General features: G+C 36.5%; 1 protein-coding gene and 1 long non-coding RNA gene across 13 annotated transcripts in view; one reads left to right on the top strand and one right to left on the bottom strand.

Annotated features, from left to right (window-relative positions):
• Positions 1–24347, top strand: part of LOC114880691 (phospholipid-transporting ATPase ID) — a 41396-nt gene extending 17049 nt beyond the window's left edge. For 2 of the 12 annotated variants that reach the window (XM_046285551.1, XM_046285550.1), the window contains exons 2-16: positions 3288–4153; positions 13766–14258; positions 15943–16001; positions 16260–16472; positions 16572–16777; positions 16920–17075; positions 17149–17791; positions 18357–18533; positions 19024–19765; positions 19836–20028; positions 21093–21244; positions 21317–21669; positions 21907–22132; positions 22206–22441; positions 22526–24347. In XM_046285551.1, the coding sequence (XP_046141507.1) occupies positions 3452–4153; positions 13766–14258; positions 15943–16001; positions 16260–16472; positions 16572–16777; positions 16920–17075; positions 17149–17791; positions 18357–18533; positions 19024–19765; positions 19836–20028; positions 21093–21244; positions 21317–21669; positions 21907–22132; positions 22206–22441; positions 22526–22942 (4968 nt within the window). In that variant the 5' untranslated portion in view covers positions 3288–3451 and the 3' untranslated portion in view covers positions 22943–24347. Of the gene's footprint in view, positions 1–2633; positions 2654–3287; positions 4154–4819; positions 5532–11334; positions 11890–13765; positions 14259–15942; positions 16002–16259; positions 16473–16571; positions 16778–16919; positions 17076–17148; positions 17792–18356; positions 18534–19023; positions 19766–19835; positions 20029–21092; positions 21245–21316; positions 21670–21906; positions 22133–22205; positions 22442–22525 lie in introns of those variants that run through there. The other 10 variants (XM_046285552.1, XM_046285557.1, XM_029196988.2 and 7 more) reach the window with 10 other exon arrangements.
• LOC114880738 lies at positions 6638–9578 on the bottom strand. The gene is made up of 2 exons (XR_003790125.2): positions 6927–9578; positions 6638–6759 (listed from the first exon to the last, which is right to left on the bottom strand). It is a non-coding gene; the product is annotated as an uncharacterized LOC114880738 (long non-coding RNA).
• Positions 24348–25112: the final 765 nt, after the last annotated feature.

Raw genomic sequence — 25112 nt, 5'->3', positions numbered from 1 at the left:
CATCGTTTTTCCTACGTCGACGCTTAGACTGTAAACAGTAACAATCCATAAAACGGCGCGTATCTGCTCGAACGTCACAAATTAGATGTTGACACACGAAGCGCTTAAGATATCGAATATTTCACCGCGTATGTGTGTGTTAATGTAATAATTAATTTAGAAATTAAGAAGTCATTTACAAATCGATAAGTTTCTGCACGTCTATCCGTGTATTACTTCCGTTTCGACGTTTAAGCATCCTTGTATCAACTAGTTTTAATTTTTATCTAAAATAAGGATAAAATTTTATCTTACGGTGCAGTTTTTGCTCATTTTAAAATTAATGGGCTGTCAAGATAATTCGTACCATGTCAAGCATTTTTCAGTTTTTAACAGCTGTCTGTTAGCGTAGGTCGCGTTAGATAGCACAGGACGCATATGGTGCGTCGCGTTACATAGCATAAGACGCATACGGTGCGTCATATGCTAAATCATATATATTTGCGGTGTACGTTTCGAAGAAAATATTGTAAAAATCATGCTTTTCACGAAGCATGTAAACTGACGAAAGTGTTGGAACAGAAGGGAATTGATTTCGCGTACGAATCGAAACAATGTTACATATATCTAAATTAACCCCTGGACGACCTTCGTATCTTGTATGGACTGTGCATTTTTCACATGTCACAAACGTCAGAAGGAGATACGAGCTTATACATCTTTTTATTCATGTCGTTTCTCTGTACCCCATCCAGTCAGCAATACGAGAACTTTGATTGCATATCTTTACGGGTCACATTACGTTTCAGATATTCAGCTGCTTAAACAGTCATTTGTTTTCTTCTTTGCTATTGTTTACAAATCGCACGATGTGTATAAGAATTGATTATTGGTATGAATTCATTGTAATGTTTTCTCGTTCTTCAATCATTAACATAACTTCTAACACTAATCAAACAATGGAAATGCAAATGATAATGAGAGTGTGGCATTGATTTCTGATCGTGAAATTACGAAATAAAGAAATTATTTCATATCTCATAATGTGAAAACGTCGTAGATCAATAATTGCATAGTCTACAGCAGGTGATTAACTAAATGCTAGCTGGCAGCGAACGTGTTAAATCCTGATAAAAATTCACTTGTTCCATATCGGATAACAATCAGCACGATTTCAACCTCTTAATCTTTAATAATTTACTTTCTGCTGTTCACTTCTGTTCGTTCTCCTCTTTGCTCGTTTGGTTATCATTATTCTCGTTATTGTGTCAATTGGGTTTATCACTAATTATCTTACATAGTCTTAATATTTACCGAAATCATCAACCGGTCGAAATATTATCGATTTCTCGCAGAGTATATCGATTCACGTGCAATTTCAAACATCGGACCGCTCGCAATCAGTAGAAGTATCTTAGTATTGATCAGCCTCTATAATACCCTGAGGTTGCTAGTAATAATATGTAGTCACCATAAAATATTACTTCACCCACGCGTGTAACTTTAATGAATGTTAACGTATGCAATCGACGTAACATGCAAATTCTTCATATATTTTCTTATAAAAAAGAGATTCGAGAGATTCAAAGTTTCTCGATAAAGCTTTAGTTTAAAGAGCTGTTCATGCTAAAATCTGTGCTGCAACGTTCGCAAAGCCTCAACTTGTAGATTTCATTTCGCTCACAGCGTACGCGGCGTTAACTCAATTAGCATCGCAGGGAGGATAAAGCATACGTTAAACTCTCATTCATGCCGATAGCTGAAACCTTCGAGCGTCATCGCGAACACCCTGTGTCGCAAAGATCAACGGATCCCCAAAATACACGCGTTAGAATGCAATATTCCCATATGAACCAAACAAAATTATTTAACCCTTTTTCAGAGGAAGTGTGCTCTGATAACTCCTTCTGATTTAGAAGTTAAAAAAGAAAAAGAAGAAGAAGAGGAACATAATATTTGCGTGCGAAAACACTTGGTTCAACATTCGCTCCTGCGATTAGACGCGTATTTTCGCCTACTGAATCACCTTCTAAAAATAAGGAACAAAAAGAAAATAGATTCCGGCAGGCGATCACGCGATTCTCTTGAAAATTTTAGGTGAACCATACGGGATTTTGGAAATAATCCACGATATAAGTTCTGGTTAAATATCGATTAACATTGTTTTCAGAACGTCAATAGGATTGCGACTTTATAGGGTTATACCGTATATTCGGGTCACGAATACAGCGGGAATGAAAAATGCCCGTCAATGATGAACTCTCTCCATGTAGGTCGACGGTCAGTGTTCATTAACGGCGTGATTCCGCTTTTGTTAATCGCGACAGGTGCGATCCGTTCGCGTTATATAATATTAGGTCTACCGGAAATATCTCAATCATCGTGACGATTTAAAGCCTGTAACACCGAAGTTAACTTAAATCGATGTTCATCTAGCACGACACTTTTAGAATGTCTGTTTCAAGACTATTACGTATTTCACTGAACAAAAAACTTTGTAATCCTGACAGTGAATTAATGATATTGACACATTTTTGGTTCGTTCAGTCTGTATATTTAAATTCAATGATTTATTTAAAATGCATCAAGTGGGGTTTTTTTTATATTTAGGGTTTTTTGTCATATCAACTACAAGGTTATTAGCGACGTCAAGGAGTATCTTTTATAAACTTAAGTAAGTCCTGAATTTTACTGTTTTTTAAGTTGTCCTTGTCGCATATCAAATGGTAAATTTCGAAACATAGAAAGTACGGCATGATTTGATGACATAAAAGTATTATGGATTGCATTTGCGGCATATTAATTTGAAACTTAAAATTCCATGAAAATTGTTACTTTCATCGATATCGTTAATAAAGTTTTAGCAAATTGTTAAATATTATATTTTATTGTCCTAGAAAAAGTACCAACGTATTCTTTAGAAATGAGAAAGTTTTCACGACATTAATGCACTAAGTTTTCTTGGCGGACACGTAAAGTCTGAAAACTTTCCCTTTAGAATCAAGGATACGTGCATATACAATCAGATTATAGCCAGTGTGATTTTATTTCGATTGACCGCTAGACTCGTTTGTTCTTATGGATCAATGGAGAAGTATAGTTGAAGCTCGTCGTCCTTCGTGTTTCGTACGATGAAACACTTGCATAGTTATTGAAAATATAATACATTTTCCATCTGATAAAGCAACTTTAAAATGTACAAAGTTATAGCTGATGACGCAAATCGTGTAATATAAAGTTAATAAAAATGCAAAGCTTCTTAAGTTGCGGACATATATTAATTGAAAATTTTATTTTCTCTGTTTCAGCGTGTACTCGCGAAAGTCTGCGCGGGAGGGGGTAGGTGATAATTGGAGGCGAACGGGAGGGGTGTTTTCGGACACCAAAAGCTGGGGCACCCTAACGAGGAGGTCCTGGAGGAGGAGGTGGGTCATAGGAGAGAGGAAAGAAAGGAGGTGACCATCTACCCCACATGGACGCCACCCCCAAAGGACCCCCCGTACCCCCCACACCGGATATCCTGTCACCATTATTTAGCCGCAGAATATCCGACCTGAACGTAAGGGTGTCCTTAGATGCCCTGCATCGTCGTCAACGTTGCCGTCGAATATCGAGACATCCGTTTCTTGATGCTCCTCATACGACGGGAGCGTCTGTCCATCCGTCATCGTCATCTTACACGTGCCTCGATGATCTCTCTCCTAAATTGAAACGATCAACGATCCTCTATTCACACGATTCTGATAACAATCAACCTGTTCGGCCACGGAAGTTGGCCATCATCCAGATCAATAGAGGAGCATCGATCTTAACGTCCAAGAGAACTAGCCGTTCTTGGTGTTTATTGATAAGGACCATCGTCTTCGAGACGAGAACAAAGAGGACCAGGACCAACCTAGAGAAACTTAACACATTATTTTCATCGACTGGAGATAAAGCGTTTTTTACCCTGTTTTATATACCACGAAGATCGAGGAGAAGCCGTAGTACGTTTCATGCATTTTATACGATATCGATCGCGAAACATCGTCGAGCCGATCAAGTACTTTTAAGAAGCGGAATTATTTCTGCGAAACATATCTACAGACTCCGTCCAAAAGCGCCTAACTTCGAGCTGCAGCCTAACAGACCACGCAAACAATGTCGCGCAGCGCTGCCACGCGACCTATGCAAGGTGAGTACTTATTAAATTGATGACTTATGCACTTGGCGAATGGCGAAGTCAAGTAATCTCCGACACCTGCTGATGCAACGTAATTGTTAAGAGCTCGTCTATAGCCGATCGATGATTCTCATTTCGAACGGTGTTCTGATACGATATATGTACGGGGGAAATACATAAAGTTCTTGGAAATTGCTGTAGGGGTCCATGACCTCCCTCGTAGGCTACCCCGGGTTTCGGGTTTCCGAGTTCCGGCGATCCGGGGGTTCTTGGCTCTCGCCGTAGGGCAACCCTTTCTTGGACTTCCACCTTTCTCCACCGGCGCTTCCGAGGAGACTGATCATGCAGGGGTGGTGGCCCTCTACTTTCGAGAAAATTAATATAATGTTTAAATTTTATAATGTTCAATAATGTTTCTAAATCACTTTTAATATTAATATCATCAAAATTAAGATTTCAATTAGAATCGTAATGATTTTTAATGACTTTCTGTTTAACCCTGTGCGCACTTCCCTTCTCGAGGTGCGCTGGGTTTGATAATCGTTAACGTAGCAATCCACTTTATCCCCAAACGGTGGATGTTTTCCAATGAACAGCGAGAAACGGGTGGTTGTTTCATAGAAATTACACGGCACCACCGGCGTGGTGACTTGTGGCGCCGTCAAGGGACGACGCCTCGAAGTCTCTCGACGATCATTGAACAATATCTCGTTCGACGACTCAGGTCTTCGTCATACTGTACGAAGGTGTAAAGCACGCCGTCGTGCAACGGCACCCTCGTGCAGTGCGTGATAACGCGATATATATATGTACAGTGTGTGTGACGCGTAAATTTCACTTCGTCTCCTGTGCTCAGTGGTCCGTACACGCGAAACGGTGTCCAGAAAGGTGTCTAAAGGAAGTAATGGTTATGGTGACGGTAGTGATGACAGTGAGAGAAAACGTAGAATGCCGGTGTCGATGTTCCACGATCGTAGAAACGATAGATGGTGCCCACCCAACTCGCACCGGTTGATGATCGTTTTCTTAAAGATATCGTAAAAGTAGCCCCAGTTTACTGGCGTCTCATCTATTCTGTTCGTTACTGTCATCGACGACATTGTGCGGTGGTAGTAGTCTCGTTGTGTGGATTTCCGTCTGGTCGGGATTCGTTCTTGTATCTCGAAAAGGAGCATCCTCATCGAACTATTGATTAGCGTGGCAGTGTTTCGAACGTTTTTTTTTTCTTTTATGTGCGTCCACCGAACGAACGCTTTCTCCATAGGAAAAATTCGCGTTAAACGGCCTCGATATGTACTCTCACCAACGACGATCGTTATAACGACGTCGCCCTCGTCGACGCGGGCGCTTCGACCGTCAGTACTCTTGCACTGGCTGCGAAAACAACGAGGTAACCTGATTCCCCTTTAGAAAGGAAACGAAGGTCGTACGATGTCTTAGAAACTGATCGTCCGGCTGTTATCGTCGTATGGGAGGATAATTAGGAAACGTTATTGCTTATACATGTTATATACGGTTATTGCAGCGGAAATAACGAGGAATCGATACGATAATAAACGTTGTATGCCGATGACATTTTGTTATCAGATACGATACCGGTAATCGGTCAAAATGATAACAGATGTCTAATAATATGTGCCAATAGAACGAGAATATAAATATACTTTTGTACGAACACATGTTTCGGAGCATTAGCTAGTACGCGTCCAAGTACCCATGGAGCATAACACGCCTATTTGTCAAAATTATTCGTCAATATAATCGTCTTCCAGTATTTCATCCAGAATTCTTGTCTGGAAAAGAGCAAGGCCGCCTCCCAGCTTTAGTAAAAGTATCGAGTGTCTGGTATTGCCTAACCCTTTTCCGAATTACAAGTTACCTAACCCAAACTTGAATTTTAAATCAAGCATGCCTTAACGCGCCTTGATCCATTTATTTGAAAATTTATATAATCTTCTATTTTCATTCATAATTTCATATACATATCGCATTTTGACGCAGATGTTTAGTTCTTATATGATTATGGGGGGGCAGGGCTAGGCCCACCCTATTTCCTACGTGGTTACTCCAAAGTGTATATATATATACATTTTGTTTGTAAACATTGATATTTATTCGAATTCGCCCTCTACTCTAGATTCACATATTTAGAACATGGTCAAGAACGCACGTTATAATTCTTTTCAAAGGTGGTTAGTTGCCTATCCACTTTATTGATGAGATAACACAAAGGAAAATGAAACGGACACTTGGAATTACTCAAGCACCTTTGATACCAGACACGGCGCCCATTTAGTAATTTTCTAAGCAGATATAAATCCCAGCCGTAAATGATTTATTTACGATTGTTGTTATACATTGCTCAGTAGCCATCTAACGTTTCAATTTTTCTAAACAATTAATACTGAAATTTCATTTACATTAATTAACTGGTTACACTTCGTGAAGTAATTTTCTTCTGAAATTATCGTACAATTTCTATTTCATCTAAAATACCTGGAAGCGCTTTCCCGATTACTCGGTAATCGTTTCCCCATCACGGAATTCGAGAAATTGAGTCATTACAAAGTATTGAGCTCCAGGATGTCGGTATGGCTTCCTGGAAACTCTTCCATTCCCTCACAGAAGACAAATACAAATCGTTGCTATTGTTGAACGTATAAGGTATGATTAATAATAGAACTCTTAATTATAACGAGAAGTTTCGGAATAAGTTGTCTTTGGTATCATAACATTATCGTGAAATAATTTCAAAGAACTCCAACAACGAAGAATTTGTTGGTACCTCTATGTCTTCTTCTTGTCGTTTCTTGTTTCAGCTCGTTGAACTTGTTACATGATCCAGGTGTACGTACTCCTGCGTACACGTTAAATTCCTCTAAAATTTCTCCTGCACTCATAAGATAAACATCGGTATCTAAATTATTGCTTTTGTCATTGGGATCCAGATCTCTTTTGTTTTGCTTCGTCAGTCGCTTTGGGACTTTCCAGTCATCAGCTCCACGCAGTGGTTCTCATTTCTTATTAATAAATTCATTATCATCTCCATTGATAAACGCGAGGATGCAAAGAAAAATGATTGAATTACCATAAAAATAACATAGAAAGCACGCGATAACGCGTGGTCGGGTATTTTAGCAATGATGCTATCGAAAGAGTTAACCCACATAAGTTCAACTTCCAATAACAACTTTTCTTACTTACTGTAATTAGAATTCTGTCATCGATAACTGCGCCATGCAACACAAAACACGCTAACGTTGGTTTCTTTCTTACGAAAAGAAAAAATGAATTTCTTTGGTCATCTATAAAAGAGAATCAGACATTGGAAGTTTTCTATTGACAATGCGCGCGACGGTGAAATTAAACGAATATTTCTCATTGATATCGATAACTCAGAACTGGCTGGATTAGTGCCAACTATCGGATTTAAAAGGATCGCTTCAGGGTGCGCGGAAAAAGTTGGCGAATTCTGTTTGTCGTATCTTAGCGACGACTCTTAACCCTTAACTATTATCCCTTAGAAATATAACTGGATACGAAATGGTCAGAATTGATTTAGCTGGTCATTTTCATGAAAGTTTAAGTTTTAAATTGATTTATCATAAATGCTATTTTGCGATACTTTTATGTCATCGAATCGTGTCAGACTTTATATTTCGAAATCGGTCATTGCTCACCGTAACTGGCAAATAGCCATTGTGATCATGACTTCTAATCATCGAATTAACTGTCACAGATGCAAATCGATCGTAACATAGCAGAGATAATAAAAGAATCTCGAGAAAAAATAGTGTTATACAACTTTCCGTTTGTTTTTCATGTTTTCAGTAATAGATTTAGATCCGTCGCGGACACGATTTCTCATTTTTCAGAAAGCAATTTACAATCTGCTGAGAGGTCCGCTCGAACTCTCGGTTTATTCCTGAAGCGAAATAACGTAATGGAAGAAGAACGTGGAAATAAGATCCTAGGTTTTCCATTATCATCGAAACGGCCAACTATATTTTCCGACGAATTTCGAGCAGACCCTGCCGAAGTAAATCGTAAAGATTTCATTGCAACTTCCCTGCTCGCGTTGTAAACGCGATAAAATAAAATTTACACCGTAGATAACATAATTTTATCGAAAGTTCTTTTAGTACCACCTATTCTGTTAGTGTATCGTTTATAAAATTCAGACCACGAGATTTTATTTTACGCAATGTTAATAATAGAACGGATCGTTTTATTCGTTTTATTTGTATACCCAGCAACAAGTGAAAGAAAAAAAGTAAGTAGAAAAGTAGCGACTCTGCTGATACATAATTGTAACAAACAGGAAAATAAGGAACGATAAAAGTCTTTTCAAACGATCCTGGTTGCCGTACGTAAGGAGATACGATCCACGTGGGCGTATGTTTTGTACGATCAAACGGCGTTAAAATAACGCGATCAAATGCACGGATTATTTTTGCGTACGAAGAAAGCTCTGCTAGATTGGGCATTGGTAAAGAATTTCACCGATAATCAGTTCTGGGTTGATGTATCAAACGGTGACGTCGCATAAAATCACATTAAGGAATCTTATAATTGATCCGAGTTGAAAGCCTTCGAAAGACACCTACACGATTGATTCCAAAGGCGTACATTTACTTAGAATTGAACGTACATTCACGTAGGACGTGAAAATTGTCAGGGAAATAAATATAAAGTTATAATAACGTTGTATAAAATACATGGTATCCAAGAACTCGCGTAACACCCGGAAATGGGGAGTTGCTAAGGTGATTTTTAACAACTTTTTCCCTTTACCAAAATGTTGGTTGAAGCTTCGTTTTTGAATTACTAACGAAAAAACACTGGCCAACGAGAGCGTTGGCTTTCAACCGCGCTCGGTCGTGATCGTGAACAAACGATCGAAGGAAGCGTGTGATAAATATTACATCGTCTGAAATTAAGAACAATGTGGAATTAATCGTACGCTTCCCTTAATTTGAGGCTTAAAGTTTACTGAAAATAATGACATAAATGTTTCATCGATATTCCTAATATATAAAATGGCTTGTTGCCAGTTACATCGAGAAATAACCGATTTCGAGGCATATAAAGTCTGGCGCGATTCGATGACATAAAAGTATCGTAAAAGAGTACTTATGATACATCAATTTGAAGCTTAAGGTTCGATGAAAATGACTACATAAATATTTTATCAATCTCGATGACATAGACTGGACCTAACTCATAGTTAAATGTCCTGAGATCGGTCACTGTTCGTTGTAACTGGCGAAAAATGGAGCAGTGTTTTATTTCTCTTTATGAAACGGTCAATTAAAATTTGTTTCGTGAAATCTACAGAATATCATTGATGCCACACGCACTGCGACAAAATATTAATTTGTTAAATTGCACGTCACGGTGGTATTAATTACACGTATGTTCCATTTTATGACACTGAAGTCCTTACAGTTTTTCATTTTCAATTATATGTATACGAATACTGTATGTTATTCTAAAATCTTTTTAATAATTATTCATTAAAAAAAAGAAATATTATGTACGTTGCGTTATTACTTCCAAATATGTAACTTCACAATGATTTTCCCGAACATGTTCGCGTTGTACGTATGTGCATGTATGCTCAATTCAATGGGTAATTGTTCCTGTTCGTTCGTTTGTATGCACAAAAATAGTTCGTGTGAATGCATGCAAAAAGAGGATTTTATAAATGGTCTGTTGTTGCAAAATCGAGTTTCCGCGAAAACGGCGGCGAAACGGTCTCTCCCTGGGTTGAGAGCCATTGATATCTTACGTAAGAGCCATGATCGTGACTCGCTTCTTTGAAGATCGGCTAGGCAGCGATCTTGCTCTCCTTCGCCATGGATTCTCTGGAAATCTCGACGATGTATAGATCGACATCGAGATCCGTTAATATTTTGAGGAGATACACATATACACAGACCGGGTATTTTCGTTCCTAGACGTCCAACATTGCTTGGTCAAACGCGCTGACATCATTCGTACATACGGAATCAAGGACGACGAAGGAAAAACATCGTTTCTCAAAGGACCTAGCCTCAACAAAGTTACCTTTAATTCTAGTAACATGTATCAAGGGACGGCTATTTTTTACACTAAAAATTCTTCCTCTTCATAACTTATGAACTACGAAGTTTTGAATTTCTATCGCTTCATTCATCTTTTTCAAACAAAGAGAACCCCTTCATCTATCGATAAGGAATCTATTATTCGACTGTGTTCTTTGTGATGCTGTATCCTTTCGTGTTATCACGTAAGGCCGTTCTAAACGGAAATTCGTTTTCTGTGACACGCGATTATGTTCATATAACACCTGATCCGTGTTCGTTCCTTGCGTCATCGATTGGTAATGGGTCTTTTTGCTACCGTCTAACGATCTTCGCGATTGGTTTGCACCGGTTTCGCAATCGTGCTTCTCGAGGTGAAATGTTACGAATTAATCTACCTACTGTAACGAATCTGCTGTAGAAAAGTTGTATCTCTTTTTATTTTATCTACGGCCTACTAATCAAAATCGTACATTGTAAAGGAAGATCTCATAGCGTAACACCTACTTTCTCGTTATCCTTTGCGAGATAAAACTGGATAATCTGAAACTATTGATAGCCAATTTTGAGAGCAGATAATTAATGAAATATCTTCCATCGAAGTTTCCCAATCAACGCTAATCTCTCAGTTGTTTCTATAATAAATTAAATATATTGATCATGCAGCAAGTATAAATTTTATAAGCAACAGGAGCGCATCGTTGTAGGGGAAGTAATCCGCGTTTATATTCCTTCTTCATATGTTCATTTACGATTTAATCAAAGTACAGTTTCTGCAGATAATTACATTACTCGTTCTTTTATAATTAATCAAATGCTTGAACGGGCATCGAAAGCTCTCAACATTCTTTGAAATGAAACGAAAAGGCAAAAAGAATTCTTTCGTACGGAGAGCTTCGTTCAGCTGTTATTTTTAAATTAGAATAAAAGTATAACTTTTTTCGAGTGTACTAAAAAATATGCGTGCGTTTTATACCAGAATAACACTGTATTTTTAGCCGACTGTTTCTGTGTTCGATTTGAAAAACAATGAAGTAGCAAAACGTTTCCTAATTTCCATTATCTATCGACGATAATGACACGATTTAACATAGGAAACAGGATCACATGAATACAATTTCTTTGCAGAAACCCCCTTGAACTGGTTGCAGCTTTTGAAAATCGCGTCCCGTTAGAATGCACCCTTTGGTGATCTGAAATGTTCCAAGATTTCATTTCGACATTGTCGCGTTATACGAATCTTCCATTTCGTATCTTAATAGAAGAATCGAAGATCGCGGGAGCTACGTTATTCCACGAATAAACGTTAAGGACAATTGGAATTAGAATTTCGAAGCTTGATGATCAACTTTCATCTGAATACATGATATCGTTGAAAGAAAAATGTCGATCAAGAGACGCAATCATTGGATGATCAGTGGAAACGTAGTCGTACGGGGACATCGTGATTTAACGAAGACAGAGCTAACGGGCTAATGCCGTCCTGCACCTGCAATGATTCGCGAGGACGAAGGAGAGGAGGGATCCAGGTGGAAATATGTAAGAGGCGAGGCGGACATCGTCTCGTCGGCACGTCTAAAGTGCCACGAGGAAGAAGAGGTTGGCCTTATAGAAGGTTTATAGTTTGCGTAGGAATAGACGATGAGCGTCGAGGTTGACACGCTGGAACTCGAGGTCTTCGAGGTGAGTCCTCCAATCCTCTCGAGGACACGACGAACGGAAGTCACGAGATGACATTCGGCAAGAATGTACGAAAACACTTGCCGAAAGTCGCGAGTATTTTAGCGTGAGGATTCTGACCGTATGATAGCCCTTAACGATCACAGTAAATAAATACAGCTTTTTCTTTTTTTCTTTTTTAATTTAATGGTAAACGCGAAGGAGCTTCCAGAACAATTAGCCCTCTTCCCCAATTAAATAAAAGCTGTAATCAATATCTGCTGTGATTTAGAAAAGAAAATTGCTTATAACGCTTTATTTGATCCGCCTTGTATAAATCTTCGGAAAATTGGCGGCAAATCTCTAGTATAATCTAAACGGAGTATAAACGACTTACATGATTCGTCAGTATCTTTATTGGATTTCCGTTCGCTGGCTCTCGTGTGCCGTTTGACTCCCAGTGCACTTTTTACCTGGTTCTCTACACATACTAAATTATTAAAGGAAGTTAAAAACTTTATAAAAACACGGTCAGGGTCGATTAAATGGAATATTGAATATCCTCCGGGTACAATCATAACACTTGAGAGGAGAATACAAAACGTATTATCTAAAGTGTGATAATTCAAGTAAACTGTATGTTATTATGTAAATTGTTATATTAATTAATACTTGATGGACGGACTGCTTCGATGTCGCGTCATTTTACCATAAATAGCTATGTAAACTTTGTAATGAGATTTCTTAATTATGCAAACTGGTTTTTCTTTAGAAACGATATACCTATTCACTCTGTTATCGGCTTCTTTTTTTATGGAACGATTTCAAAGTAGGAAATTAAATGGTTTCATAAAAGAAATAAGATGCAAATATCTTTTTAATTAACCAGCAAATAGAATTACGAGAAAATACATTTCGGGGACTAGAATGGTTGGATTGATAAGGTGTTAGTCTTGTAAACGTAGGATCATGGGTTCAAGTCCCCTCGGGGAGGAACTTTGAATTTTTCAATCGAAATTTTCACGCAAGTTATACCGTTGTTGCATGAATATCCACTGTTCGTACAACAATTACAAAAATAAACTTGCAAGAGCAAAAGGGGGGGATGTGTAATATAATTGTGGTAATTTGAACCACCCTTGAAAATCAGTTTCAAGTCGTGGCCAAGCATACCACAAACACACAACATTTTTTAAATGTACGATAGGAAATAGTGTAAAGTGAATCAAATTTTTCAATGTTTGAAATTATTATTTATTTTCACAGATTTATTTCATTTGAAAACGTATGACAACGGCGTATAATAATCCCCAGTAAATGTTAAATATCAGAACGCGAATAAAACCTATATAACACAATAAAGATCCGTTATAGGCATTTAACTTTACGGTCATCCGAGTATCCCAGCTTTATTGCAGACGCCGGAAAAGTCTGTCGACTGTCCATGACACATTTTCACACATGGTCGGTCATTTCTGTTGTCCTCACTTTTGAACCAGTTTTCAAATACGCTTTCTGAAGCGCCGATAATATTTAATCATTTTTCTATACCAGTTGCATAAACGATGTATGAAGTGCCATCAGTAGACTATGCGAAAAGTGGAAATGCAATCGATACTTTCTTATATGTTGAACAACGGGCACGTACCTTGCGAATGCTGACTCAGTTCAGTTCACATCTTCCAGATTGTGATTCTACTTTGGAAATACATTTAAATAATATTTTTCAATCTCTTCACCTATTATAATTTAAAACTTCGCAACAGAATATTAAAAAAAAAAAAAAAAAAAGGAGAGAACCATGAAAAAAGTGCACTCGTGCCAAACGGTGTGTCCTCGACCAATCGTTCGCAACTTCACCGTGATACCTGTAACGCAATGTTGTCGTGTGATAATCAAGGTGAAGGACTGCGACGAGGACGACAAGGTCTCGGTGGCGTGTACGACAACGAAATCGGACGCGGAAGATAGCCGGAAGGGATCGGCCACTGCGGCATCGGTGTGCAATGAGGAAGAAAACGGCGGTACACGGCGAAAGAAGAAGAAACGTCGGAAAACACGGAAGAAACAACAGCTGCAGTTGCAGCAGCTACCACCTCTGGATGTGTCCGGTGACGGTCCAGAAGCGCACACCGTGCTGAACTTACCCTCGTCCTCGGACGAGGTCGAAGCGGTTGGTGAATGCTCGAAAAGAGACTCGTCCAGCAGCTTGGGTGGTGCCAGTAGGCACAACACCCTTCGAGAATCTTTGCTCACGGTGTTGGGTAAGCTGGTGATCTGGAAGGGCACAAGATACCGTTCAGCCACCGCAGCTTCCTCATCGTCCTCGGCGCCACCCAATTCACCGCCTGCTACCGAGTGTATCGGCCGTAGCACATCCTTTTTTACGAACGGTGAGTTTTTACCGTTCGATAGCGAGATTCATTTGAAATTCGGATAATCGTATCGGCGTGAAAACAAAATCTGTAATCCGAACTTTGATTTTAACGCGTTAAACACGCGAGCTCGCGCGAACGAAAGTGTTAAAATCGAAGTCGGTCAATGAAAGGTTCTCTCGTATGCTTGGACATGAACTTTAGGAAGCTCCATTCGTCTTATTCACGTGACTATCATATCCGTGAGAAGTAGGTATTAATAAACTCGATTGCCTCCAAGATGAGTCGGGAACAGCAACTTTAGGCTGAGGCTTTAACCACAGGTCCTACCGTAGACAGCCCTGATTTAAACGATATTTTTAACTCGCCGCTTTCTGTGTTATTTATTGTACATTTCGCAATCAATTTTGGAGCATTAAGAACACATGGCGTTTAACCCCTTCCCGTACTTTAACGAGTCTGACTCGTGATGAAGATTTTGGCCCAAACATGAATATCACGAGTCTGACTCGTGAGCAGATAGTCGGGCGAAACATGAATATCACGAGTCAGACTCGCGAACAGACTTGTGAGTTCAACAGTGGTAACGCGTAAAAATGCCTATATATCAGATATCAAAGCTCTTTACATTTCGGCACGTATTGCGACTGTTCTCGAGCGTCTTGTCTGTTTAGCGCGCTTTGACGACTACCGCTTGGGCCCGAGTTTCGTCGAGCTAAATGGCACGGGAAGGGGTTAATGAAATGGATCACGAAGGCTAAGAATTTTGTTGGTTACATAGTTGCGTGTTACATGACGTGTTATGTAACTGATAGAACTGGGATCGTTGCAGATTTATCAGAAATAAAGTAAAATATAAATAATATTGCAGAACTTTTCAAACCTATCGATCGCAGCTGAACTGGTAATTTTGCTAAGAAAAATTGTAACTTGGAGAATTAAATTTCTTATCTTACTGTTTAAAGTACTTTAACTCGAGTAAATGTAATGGTTTATATTCAGAAATTGCTGCATCAATGGTTATAATTAGATTGTTAGCAGGGGGTAGTTACATTAGTACACTCTAACGTGCATTTACGAATAACGTGTGAGTGCCAGGAAAAATGTGTTACATATTAATCAACCGAGTTGACCATGTACAATCTTGCAACGCATCTCGTTCATAAAATGCAACCTGTACTATCAGACAAGTTAAACTACATTTCGTGCACGTATGTACAACTGCAGTTATAGTTCCGGCGCAATTGTTCGTTTATTGAATTTTGATGTGCGCTTATATTTTATTAACGATTAAATTTTATATCTTGTAGCAAATGCAAATTGCATTTATGCAGCAAACTATGCCATTATCCTGAGTTTAATTTGACAAATTAATTGTATCATTATCGATCCCTCGCATCAGGTTACCGAGGGATCAAATTTATGTAATTTAAAAAATTTATTGCATACTAACTTCCTATTCGTTAACGTTTCATAATAGTATATTATTAATTAAATTATCGATGCAGAAACATCATCCGTCAGCTTCCTTCGTGTGTAATACTTGGTCGGTGTTTCCGGTATGTTTTATAATACAGTAGCCCATCCCTACGAAACATAATTCCTGTATAGAATACCGTTTAATGAGAATCATTGATTACTTCCTTTTGTAATTTCATCATTTTATAATTATGACAATTCAATGTTTCTTTTCTTCTTTCAGAAACGGAGAGGAGAATTCGCGCCAATAACCGCGAGTACAACTCACAGTTTAATTATGCGGTAAGATTGGGACGTGCTTCCCATTTCTTTTTCAACCAATAATTAACCCTTTTACTACGGAAAGAGTTGTTTTGTGCGTACCATTATTTTTAGTTTCTTTGTTGTTCTTTGTTGAGAAGTGATTTGTTCATTAAATTTTAACTATTGACTGGTGATTGCACAGTGGGCGGTTTATAATTGAAATACTCCCGTAACAAAAGGGTTGAACTCCACAAAGATGCTTTTGATGAAACGCATTTTATTTTCCTTTATTTTCAGAACAATTACATCAAGACGTCCAAGTATTCGGTTCTGACGTTCCTACCATTAAACTTGTTCGAGCAATTTCAGCGGCTCGCTAACTTTTACTTCCTATGCCTGCTGGTGCTTCAGATGATCCCCGCTATCTCCTCCTTGACCCCCATCACTACCGCCATACCCCTTATAGGGGTGCTCATGCTCACTGCCGTCAAAGATGCCTACGACGATTTTGTAAGTTTGCCAATGATACTAAATTACAGAAACCATTCGGTACGTAAAATATGGGGTCAAAGTGTTAAAGTATAACGCATTGCGTGTATGATTTTTCAGCAACGGCACAGCAGCGATTCGCAGGTGAACAATCGAAAATCTCAAACACTGCGAGGAACTAGTCTACGCGAAGAGAAATGGTCGCAAGTGCAAGTAGGTGATGTGATCAGAATGGAAAATGATCAGTTTGTTGCAGCCGACGTCCTTCTTTTATCTACTAGTGAGCCAAATGGTCTTTGTTACATTGAAACCGCGGAATTAGATGGGTCAGTAGTCCTTGTTTATAAATCAGATGTATTTAAGCGTTGTCTGCTTGGAAAACTTTATTCATTGTTAAAGCTGCTACGTCTTAGAAGCATAAATTAATAAGAGAAATGTTTAAATCATGATACCGATTGATTATTCCAGGGAGACAAATTTAAAGTGTCGGCAGTGTTTGGCTGAGACTGCTGAGATGATGGATAACCATGAATTGGTCGGTCAATTTGATGGAGAGATTGTTTGCGAGACTCCTAATAATCTGTTAAATAAATTCGATGGTAATCTTACGTGGAAGGGACGAAAGTAAGTGTATATCCAGTCGTTTCTTTCTTTCTTCATTTTGCATATATTACATTCTATGTTACGTTTGTTACAGATACATATTGGACAACGATAAAATTATATTACGGGGTTGCGTGCTTAGAAACACGCAATGGTGCTATGGTGTGGTCATCTTTGCAGGCAAGGATACCAAATTGATGCAAAACTCAGGGAAGACAAAATTTAAAAGGACCTCTATAGATAGGCTGCTGAATCTTCTCATCATTGGGATAGTGTTCTTTTTACTTTCAATGTGTTTATTCTGTATGATCGGCTGTGGTATTTGGGAGAGTCTTGTAGGCCGTTATTTCCAAGTGTATCTGCCATGGGACTCGTTGGTGCCTAGCGAGCCTATGGGTGGTGCCACAGTGATCGCGCTACTTGTGTTCTTCTCTTATGCTATCGTATTGAACACAGTGGTGCCAATAAGTTTGTATGTGAGTGTCGAAGTAATCAGATTCGTTCAATCGTTTTTGATTAATTGGGACGAAGAAATGTATTATGCACCAACGAATACACACGCTAAAGCAAGGACTACTACGTTAAACGAGGAGTTGGGGCAAATAGAGTATATATTTTCCGATAAGACCGGAACATTGACGCAAAACATTATGACATTTAACAAGTGTTCTATAGCAGGAAAGTGTTATGGAGATGTTATCGATGAAGTTACCGGGGAAGTCGTCGATTTAACCGAGGTGAGTGTGTTTATCTTTCTATCTGCGATCAGACTCGATGCGGATGATGTGGGGTATGTTATATTATTCAATTGTTTGCTGTATGACAAAGTTGGCTGGTTTCTTTTTTCTTCTAGCTTTTGATGTTTTTGTGATACTACGAGTTTTTAGTTTTAAGTTAAACTTGCAAACGTTATTGCAACGATGTTTAAGGTGCTCACAAAATTTGTACCAACAACGATATTATTTCATTCTTTTTTTTTTTCCATAATGTACGCACTTTTGTCATCAGAAATATAAACAGTTTATTGATTTGAAAAGAAACACAAAGAAAGCAAGGTTTTTTTTCTTTTGCAAGGAACGTTTAATCGAAGACTGAGCAGCGTTTAAATTCAATACATCAAATTCATTCATTTCACGTTTGTTATCAAGAAAGAATATATTGATGAAATCAGTGGCAAATGTATGTATTTAGTGATTTTTTTTCTTGGTAACAAGATTGGAACGATAGAATCATTTTCACAGTTTGGCCATATTTTGCATAAGTTTTGATGTACATCACTTAGCATGTGTGTGCTGCATGTAGACGGACAAAGCCGCCCGATCACCTACGATGCGATGGAAAAATGGACAAGAATTTGTTCAAGTTTATACACCAATAAGTGGTCCGAACGTACGTCTACTGGAACAGGTGGACAGGATATCAAATATAATTCGAGATCCAGGCGTCTATGGCAGTCCGATGATTCCACATAAACATTCAGTACGCATGATAATATTAATGCACTTCTTCTAACAACGAAGAACATGTCATGAACGCCTTTTGCTTATCCCATTCTCCTATTGTCCAACACATCTGTTTTATTCTTGTACCTTGCTATTGTTAGATGTCTTATACATCGTAGGAGCTTAATTGCTTTAGCAATCTTGCAATCTTTCTTTCATCTTTTTGACGTATTAGATGCATGCTATGTCTCACTTTGATTTCCGATTCGAGCATCACTAATTCGCTTAAATTTTGAACACTAATTCTCACGATGCTTTAAGGAATTATAAAAAATTTTAACATCTCATGTGCCTGTTGACTTACAACAAATCTATCTATATGGAAGCAAGGTATTTACTTTGATTTCTAGTATTTTCATTTCCATATTTATATATATATATATTGTGTCCGGTGTGTTTTACTAACATTTATTGTAACATAAAATAAAGGATGATTAACATAAAGTATATTTTAACTTCGTTTACAGACAACGCCATCGTTGGATTTCTCCTTCAACAAGGATTATGAGCCAGAGTTCAAGTTCTATGATTCTGCACTACTTGAAGCTGTAAAGCGAGACAATGAGGATGTTCATAGTTTCTTTCGATTGTTGGCACTTTGTCATACCGTCATGCCAGAAGAAAAAAATGGCAGGCTGGAATATCAAGCACAGTCACCAGACGAGGCTGCTCTTGTATCGGCAGCTAGAAACTTTGGTTTTGTATTTAAAGAAAGATCTCCAAATAGTATAACGATCGAAGTTATGGGGAAACGGGAAGTATATGAATTGCTTTGCATTCTTGACTTTAATAACGTCAGAAAAAGAATGTCGGTCATTTTGAGGAAAGATGGACATCTTAGATTGTATTGCAAAGGAGCGGACAATGTTATTTATGAAAGATTGAAAAAAGGCAGCGAAGAGATAATGGCAAAATCATTGGAACATCTTAATAAATTTGCGGGTGAGGGCTTGAGAACATTGTGTCTTTCAGTCAGAGATCTAGACGAGCAATTTTTCAATGATTGGAAACAACGTCATCAAGAAGCTGCGCTCAGTCAAGAAAACAGAGACGATAAATTGGATGCTATTTACGAGGAAATAGAAAAGGATATGACCTTATTGGGCGCTACTGCCATTGAGGATAAGTTACAGGATGGTGTACCTCAAACTATAGCCAATTTAGGTCTTGCTGGTATCAAGATCTGGGTATTAACTGGTGACAAACAAGGTATACAATATCAATTATATGTTGAAGTTGTATGCGAAACTATGCTATAATATTTTTTATCTTTCTGTAGAAACGGCTATCAATATTGGTTATTCCTGCCAGTTGTTGACAGACGATCTTACTGACGTTTTTATAGTAGATGCCACTACCTATGATGGCGTTGAAAATCAGTTAACACGATATTTGGAAACTATCAAAACAACCTCCAGTCATCATAATCGGCCAACTCTATCCGTCGTCACATTCAGGTGGGACAAGGAAAGGTCAGGCACATGAAAGAGACGGAGTACAATCATTAACTTTTTCCATACCTAAATCTGACTAATTAACGCATTTATTTGAAAGATTTCTCTTTCATGCTGAATGTGGCATCATGTTCTGTGTAATGCTTTCTTTGTCTGGTTATGCCTCAATTTTATAAGTATTTCAAATTCAATTCTTTGCTCTCTGATATTAGATTAACATAATGAAATTAAAGTTTGAAATATTATAATAAAGACTAAAGTTCGAAATCATAATGTTCTTATGAGGAATTATAAAATGATTCAATTATACTTCGGCATGCAATTTATGATATAATATAACTTCAATTGCACTAATATAATATTTTATTTCAATATGTTATGTATAAATAACATTACTTTTGTCAGATTTACAAGGACCTAAATTCACCCAGTTAAATACATATATTTGCATGCAAATTTGAAAATATTTATATAAAGTTGTACAGAATAATAAGTATATTCTTTCTCAATTGTTATTATAATTGAGACCGTTTATCTTATGCCTGTCAATTCTTCTATTTATTATGTAGATATTTCAATACAAGTAGATTAGATACTAGTCTTTTTCTCAAATACCTCAACTTTTTATTTCATATTATTTCCAATATTCTATGATTTTGTCTTAACATTAATTAGTCGAAACGAATAATGATAATTACCATGTGCTTGATACTCACTCCTTCTCTTTCTGTATGCTTAAAATTAATCTTAGTGATGATAATAATAACACAAGAAGTATGTTGCTTATGTCACGTTATCATATTAGTAGTCCATGAGACAGTGCACTGTGTGTATTGTTTATAATTAACGCGCATCACTTATATATATCTATGGGGACAATTCCTTCCATACCGGAAATAAATTTCTTCTTTTATTCTGCAAGTGATCAAATATTTTGTTATTTCTTACATTCGATAAAACTATTGTTACTTTTAAGGAAACAAATCTCGATTCCAGAGAATCAAAATATTACTGATGTAAAATCATATTCTTTATTACCAAGTATTTCTGCTTCATCTAAACGTTGCATTTTTCATATGTAGCAGCGATACTGAATACAATCCTAGCAGGGATGAACAAGATGAACACGAAATGGAACAAGCAACTGGATTTGCAGTAGTTATTAATGGTCATTCTTTGGTTCATGCTCTACATCCTCAACTTGAACAACTTTTCCTTGATGTATCAAGCCAATGTAAGACCCACAAGATTCATTATGATTTACACGAGCATTTATTTTATACATTGACATATTATAACATTTCAGGTAAAGCTGTGATATGTTGTCGCGTGACACCCTTACAAAAAGCAATGGTCGTCGAGTTAATAAAGAAAAATAAAAATGCCGTAACTTTAGCGATTGGCGATGGAGCTAACGATGTCTCGATGATAAAAACAGCTCATATAGGTGTTGGCATCAGTGGTCAAGAAGGATTGCAGGCCGTATTAGCATCCGATTATTCAATAGGGCAGTTCAGATTTTTGGAGAGACTGCTTCTTGTTCATGGCAGATGGTCGTATTATAGAATGAGCAAATTTCTTCGATATTTTTTTTACAAGAACTTTGCGTTTACATTGTGCCACATCTGGTTTGCATTTTTCTGTGGATTCAGTGCACAGGTATGATCTTTTTATATTATTGGTTCTGAAGTAATGCCGTATTAGTAATAAAATGATGAATTTAAGGCGAATGTAATTCGTAAAATTCCTTTGTTGATTAATTAAATCCAAAGTTGAGTATTGGGAATATGAACACTTTATTAATTCTGATTTTTTTCTATATTTTCAATTAAAGTTCTTTCTTCTGTTAAGAATAATTATCTCGCGAATCCTTACAAATATAATATTTCTTTGCAGACGGTATTTGATCCTATGTACATTTCTGTCTACAATCTATTTTATACGTCATTACCTGTAATGGCAGTTGGTATATTTGATCAAGATGTTAACGATAAAAATAGTTTAATGTATCCGAAACTATATGCGCCCGGATTACAAAATTTACTTTTTAATAAAAAGGAATTTTGCTGGAGTGCAATACATGGTTTTTTTGCCAGTTGTGTATTATTTTTAGTTCCGTATGGTAAGTTTCAATGACAAAATTATTATTTCTTATTCATTGTTAAGAGGATTTAAAATTAAAAATATATCTTTAGGAACATATAAGGATGGAGTATCACCAAAGGGCTATGTACTTTCTGATCATATGTTGCTGGGAAGTGTTGTAGCCACCATATTAGTCATTGTTGTGACTGTTCAAATAGCCCTTGATACATCGTATTGGACTATTGTTAATCATATTATGGTTTGGGGCTCACTCATTTGGTATTTTGTTTTAGATTATTTCTATAACTTCGTCATAGGTGGTAGTTATGTTGGCAGTCTTACAATGGTATGTTATCCTGTTGGGACATCTACATCATGGTTATAATATTAATGATAGCTTAAATGTTAACATTTATATACATGATTTTAGGCAATGTCTGAAGCAACATTTTGGTTCACGGCGGTCATTTCCTGTATTATATTGGTAATACCTGTACTCTCGTGGCGATTTTTCTTCATAGATGTTAGGCCAACATTGTCTGACAGAGTTAGACTTAAGCAGAGGTTGGCGCAACTTCGTTCTCGTCAAAGTCAAGACATACTTCGTACACCGTCTACGAGACGAACGCGACGATCTCTTCGTTCGGGATACGCTTTCGCGCATCAAGAAGGTTTTGGCAGACTCATTACATCCGGAAAGATTATGCGAAAATTACCAAATGGTGCAGATTTTAAGTTTGCCATGCCATTTACGAACAATACCAGCAAACAAGTTAGTGTTGCCACAACATCACCAAAGGATAATGCATCAAAAAATTCGCACACATTGGATACTATTAATCTATAATCTGGACGTTATATTGTAAGTCTTTCCGCCGTCTACTAAATTTCGTACGAATTGTTTATTAAGCTACATAGCAGCATCGTATAAAAGGATCACTCAAATTTTGCAAACAAATTTTTATTTTATCAGTCAATAAATTTTTTGAATGGGATTATATTAGTCCATGAAATTTTGTTATGTTTACAGTCGCTTCTGATTACACGTAACACACAGACCTTTTGTCTAAAAACATTGCAATAACTAAAAATATATTTGCTAGCATATTAAATTTAACTTTTTGTATTGATGCTTACAGAGATTTAAGTAATCGAATTTCATAAGACAATAAAGTATTAATTGTTTGCATAAGAAATTTTACATACCAACATCTGTAGAAGAGTACTGTTTCTTTCATCACCAAAAATTATTGTTAGTTATAAATCGTTTTAATAAAGTGCATTTTTTATAAGATCAATTATTATTCTAGGCTCTTATTCAAATTTCTGTTCACTTATTTTTCCATTGCTTCTTAATTTTCTATTTATTACCAGCAAAGTTTTAATTTGAGTTTCTTTAAATATAAATAGCAACAAATAACATTCGTTTCACGTGGTTATTTTATAGTACATAAAAAATGTTTTGGTTTTAAGTTTGGTAATTTAAAACAAGAGCCTAGAATAAAATTGATTTTAAAGTTACAGCTCATCGAACCATTAATAATGACCTTTAACCGACTTTTAAATAGTGCACATTAATAAAAATGCACAGGTTGATTTATGATTATACATTTTTGCTTCGAATGCGAAGAAAAGAAAATAACAATGTTTTAATGGCGATCAAAATGTAAGATCTGCTATTCATCTACTTGCTGCCTGTAACTAATTGTTCGGTCATTGGTTGAAATGAATCACTTTGCTGTTACTTGCTAACGTATTATTGTGAATAGAAGTATCAGTCTAATAAGGTCTATGGTAATGGTAGACCAGTGTCATTCTGCATGCTACATTTGGAATATGTCTAAAAATATACTTTCAAATCTAGCATTTATGAAAACAGATATAGAATTATTGCAAAGAATTGAAATGTCACTTTCAAAAATAAATATTCTTTAAAGAAACATTGGCATTAAAATACAATGCAATAGTAAGGTAAAATATAATTTGTATGATCATGACACTCCCTGTGTACATATGTGTAGAGGTGTCAAAGTCATGTAATATCTCTACTTGTATTATATATTGTCCTAGTATGAACTTGGTTGCTGTAAAAACATGTTTACATGATACATTATACATATACATGTATACATAAGGACTATAGTTATGATAATAATTGCCTTTATAAAGTAAAAATATAAGAAACAATTAAAATTATTGTATTATAACATTGACTGTAAATATTTTAAAGAGATATATATAGATATATATATTCATGTGTATAAAATGTATCTATATATATCTATATATAATATATATATATATATTATATTAAATGTTAAGTATACATTTTTTAAAAGAAAGTAATATATAGGTAGATCGATTTAAAAAGATATGAAAATAGTAGCTATATTATATTATACTATTGCGAATAATGTTTGCCTTGGACTGACTACTGAATATATATAACATAATAAAGTAAAAAACAGTAGTAACAATGAAATATGTATTTCTACTTTTAATATTCTAATGAATTCTAGGGAGATTTAGTCTGTATTGGGAAAGTGTGTTCCACAAAGAAACTTTTTTTATTTGAACAGAAACATAGGAATTTATTACTTTCGAACATTGTGCCTAATCAAGAAGCTATACAGAGTGTTTCACATTTTAATGATATTTTATTCATTTGTATTTGTACGAAATAGTGTAATTACATTCTCTTCTATACTGACTTCATGTATTAATCTCAGATATGTTTTGATGTCATGGAATTAATTATTTTAAGTTTTTTCAAGATTAAAAGTGATATGTTGCCAAAGTGAAACGTATCGATCAAGAATTGAAATGTTAATTGAATTTTTTGTAATTGAAGTTGGATTTTCAATAATGATATGAATGGACTGAAGAATATTTTACACATATTTATAAAACAAAGTTGTGGAATGATCTTCGATATTGGAAACAACAAAATATACCATACTAAACTATCCGCATTAGAAAAATTATAAAAATATATTCTTCTTTACACTCAAGACAAA

This window comes from Osmia bicornis, chromosome 4 (genome assembly GCF_907164935.1).
Source record: "Osmia bicornis bicornis chromosome 4, iOsmBic2.1, whole genome shotgun sequence".
Lineage (NCBI taxonomy): Eukaryota > Metazoa > Arthropoda > Insecta > Hymenoptera > Megachilidae > Osmia > Osmia bicornis.
The sequence above is the reverse complement of the archived record's forward strand: the minus strand, read 5'-3'. Positions and strand labels throughout refer to the sequence as shown.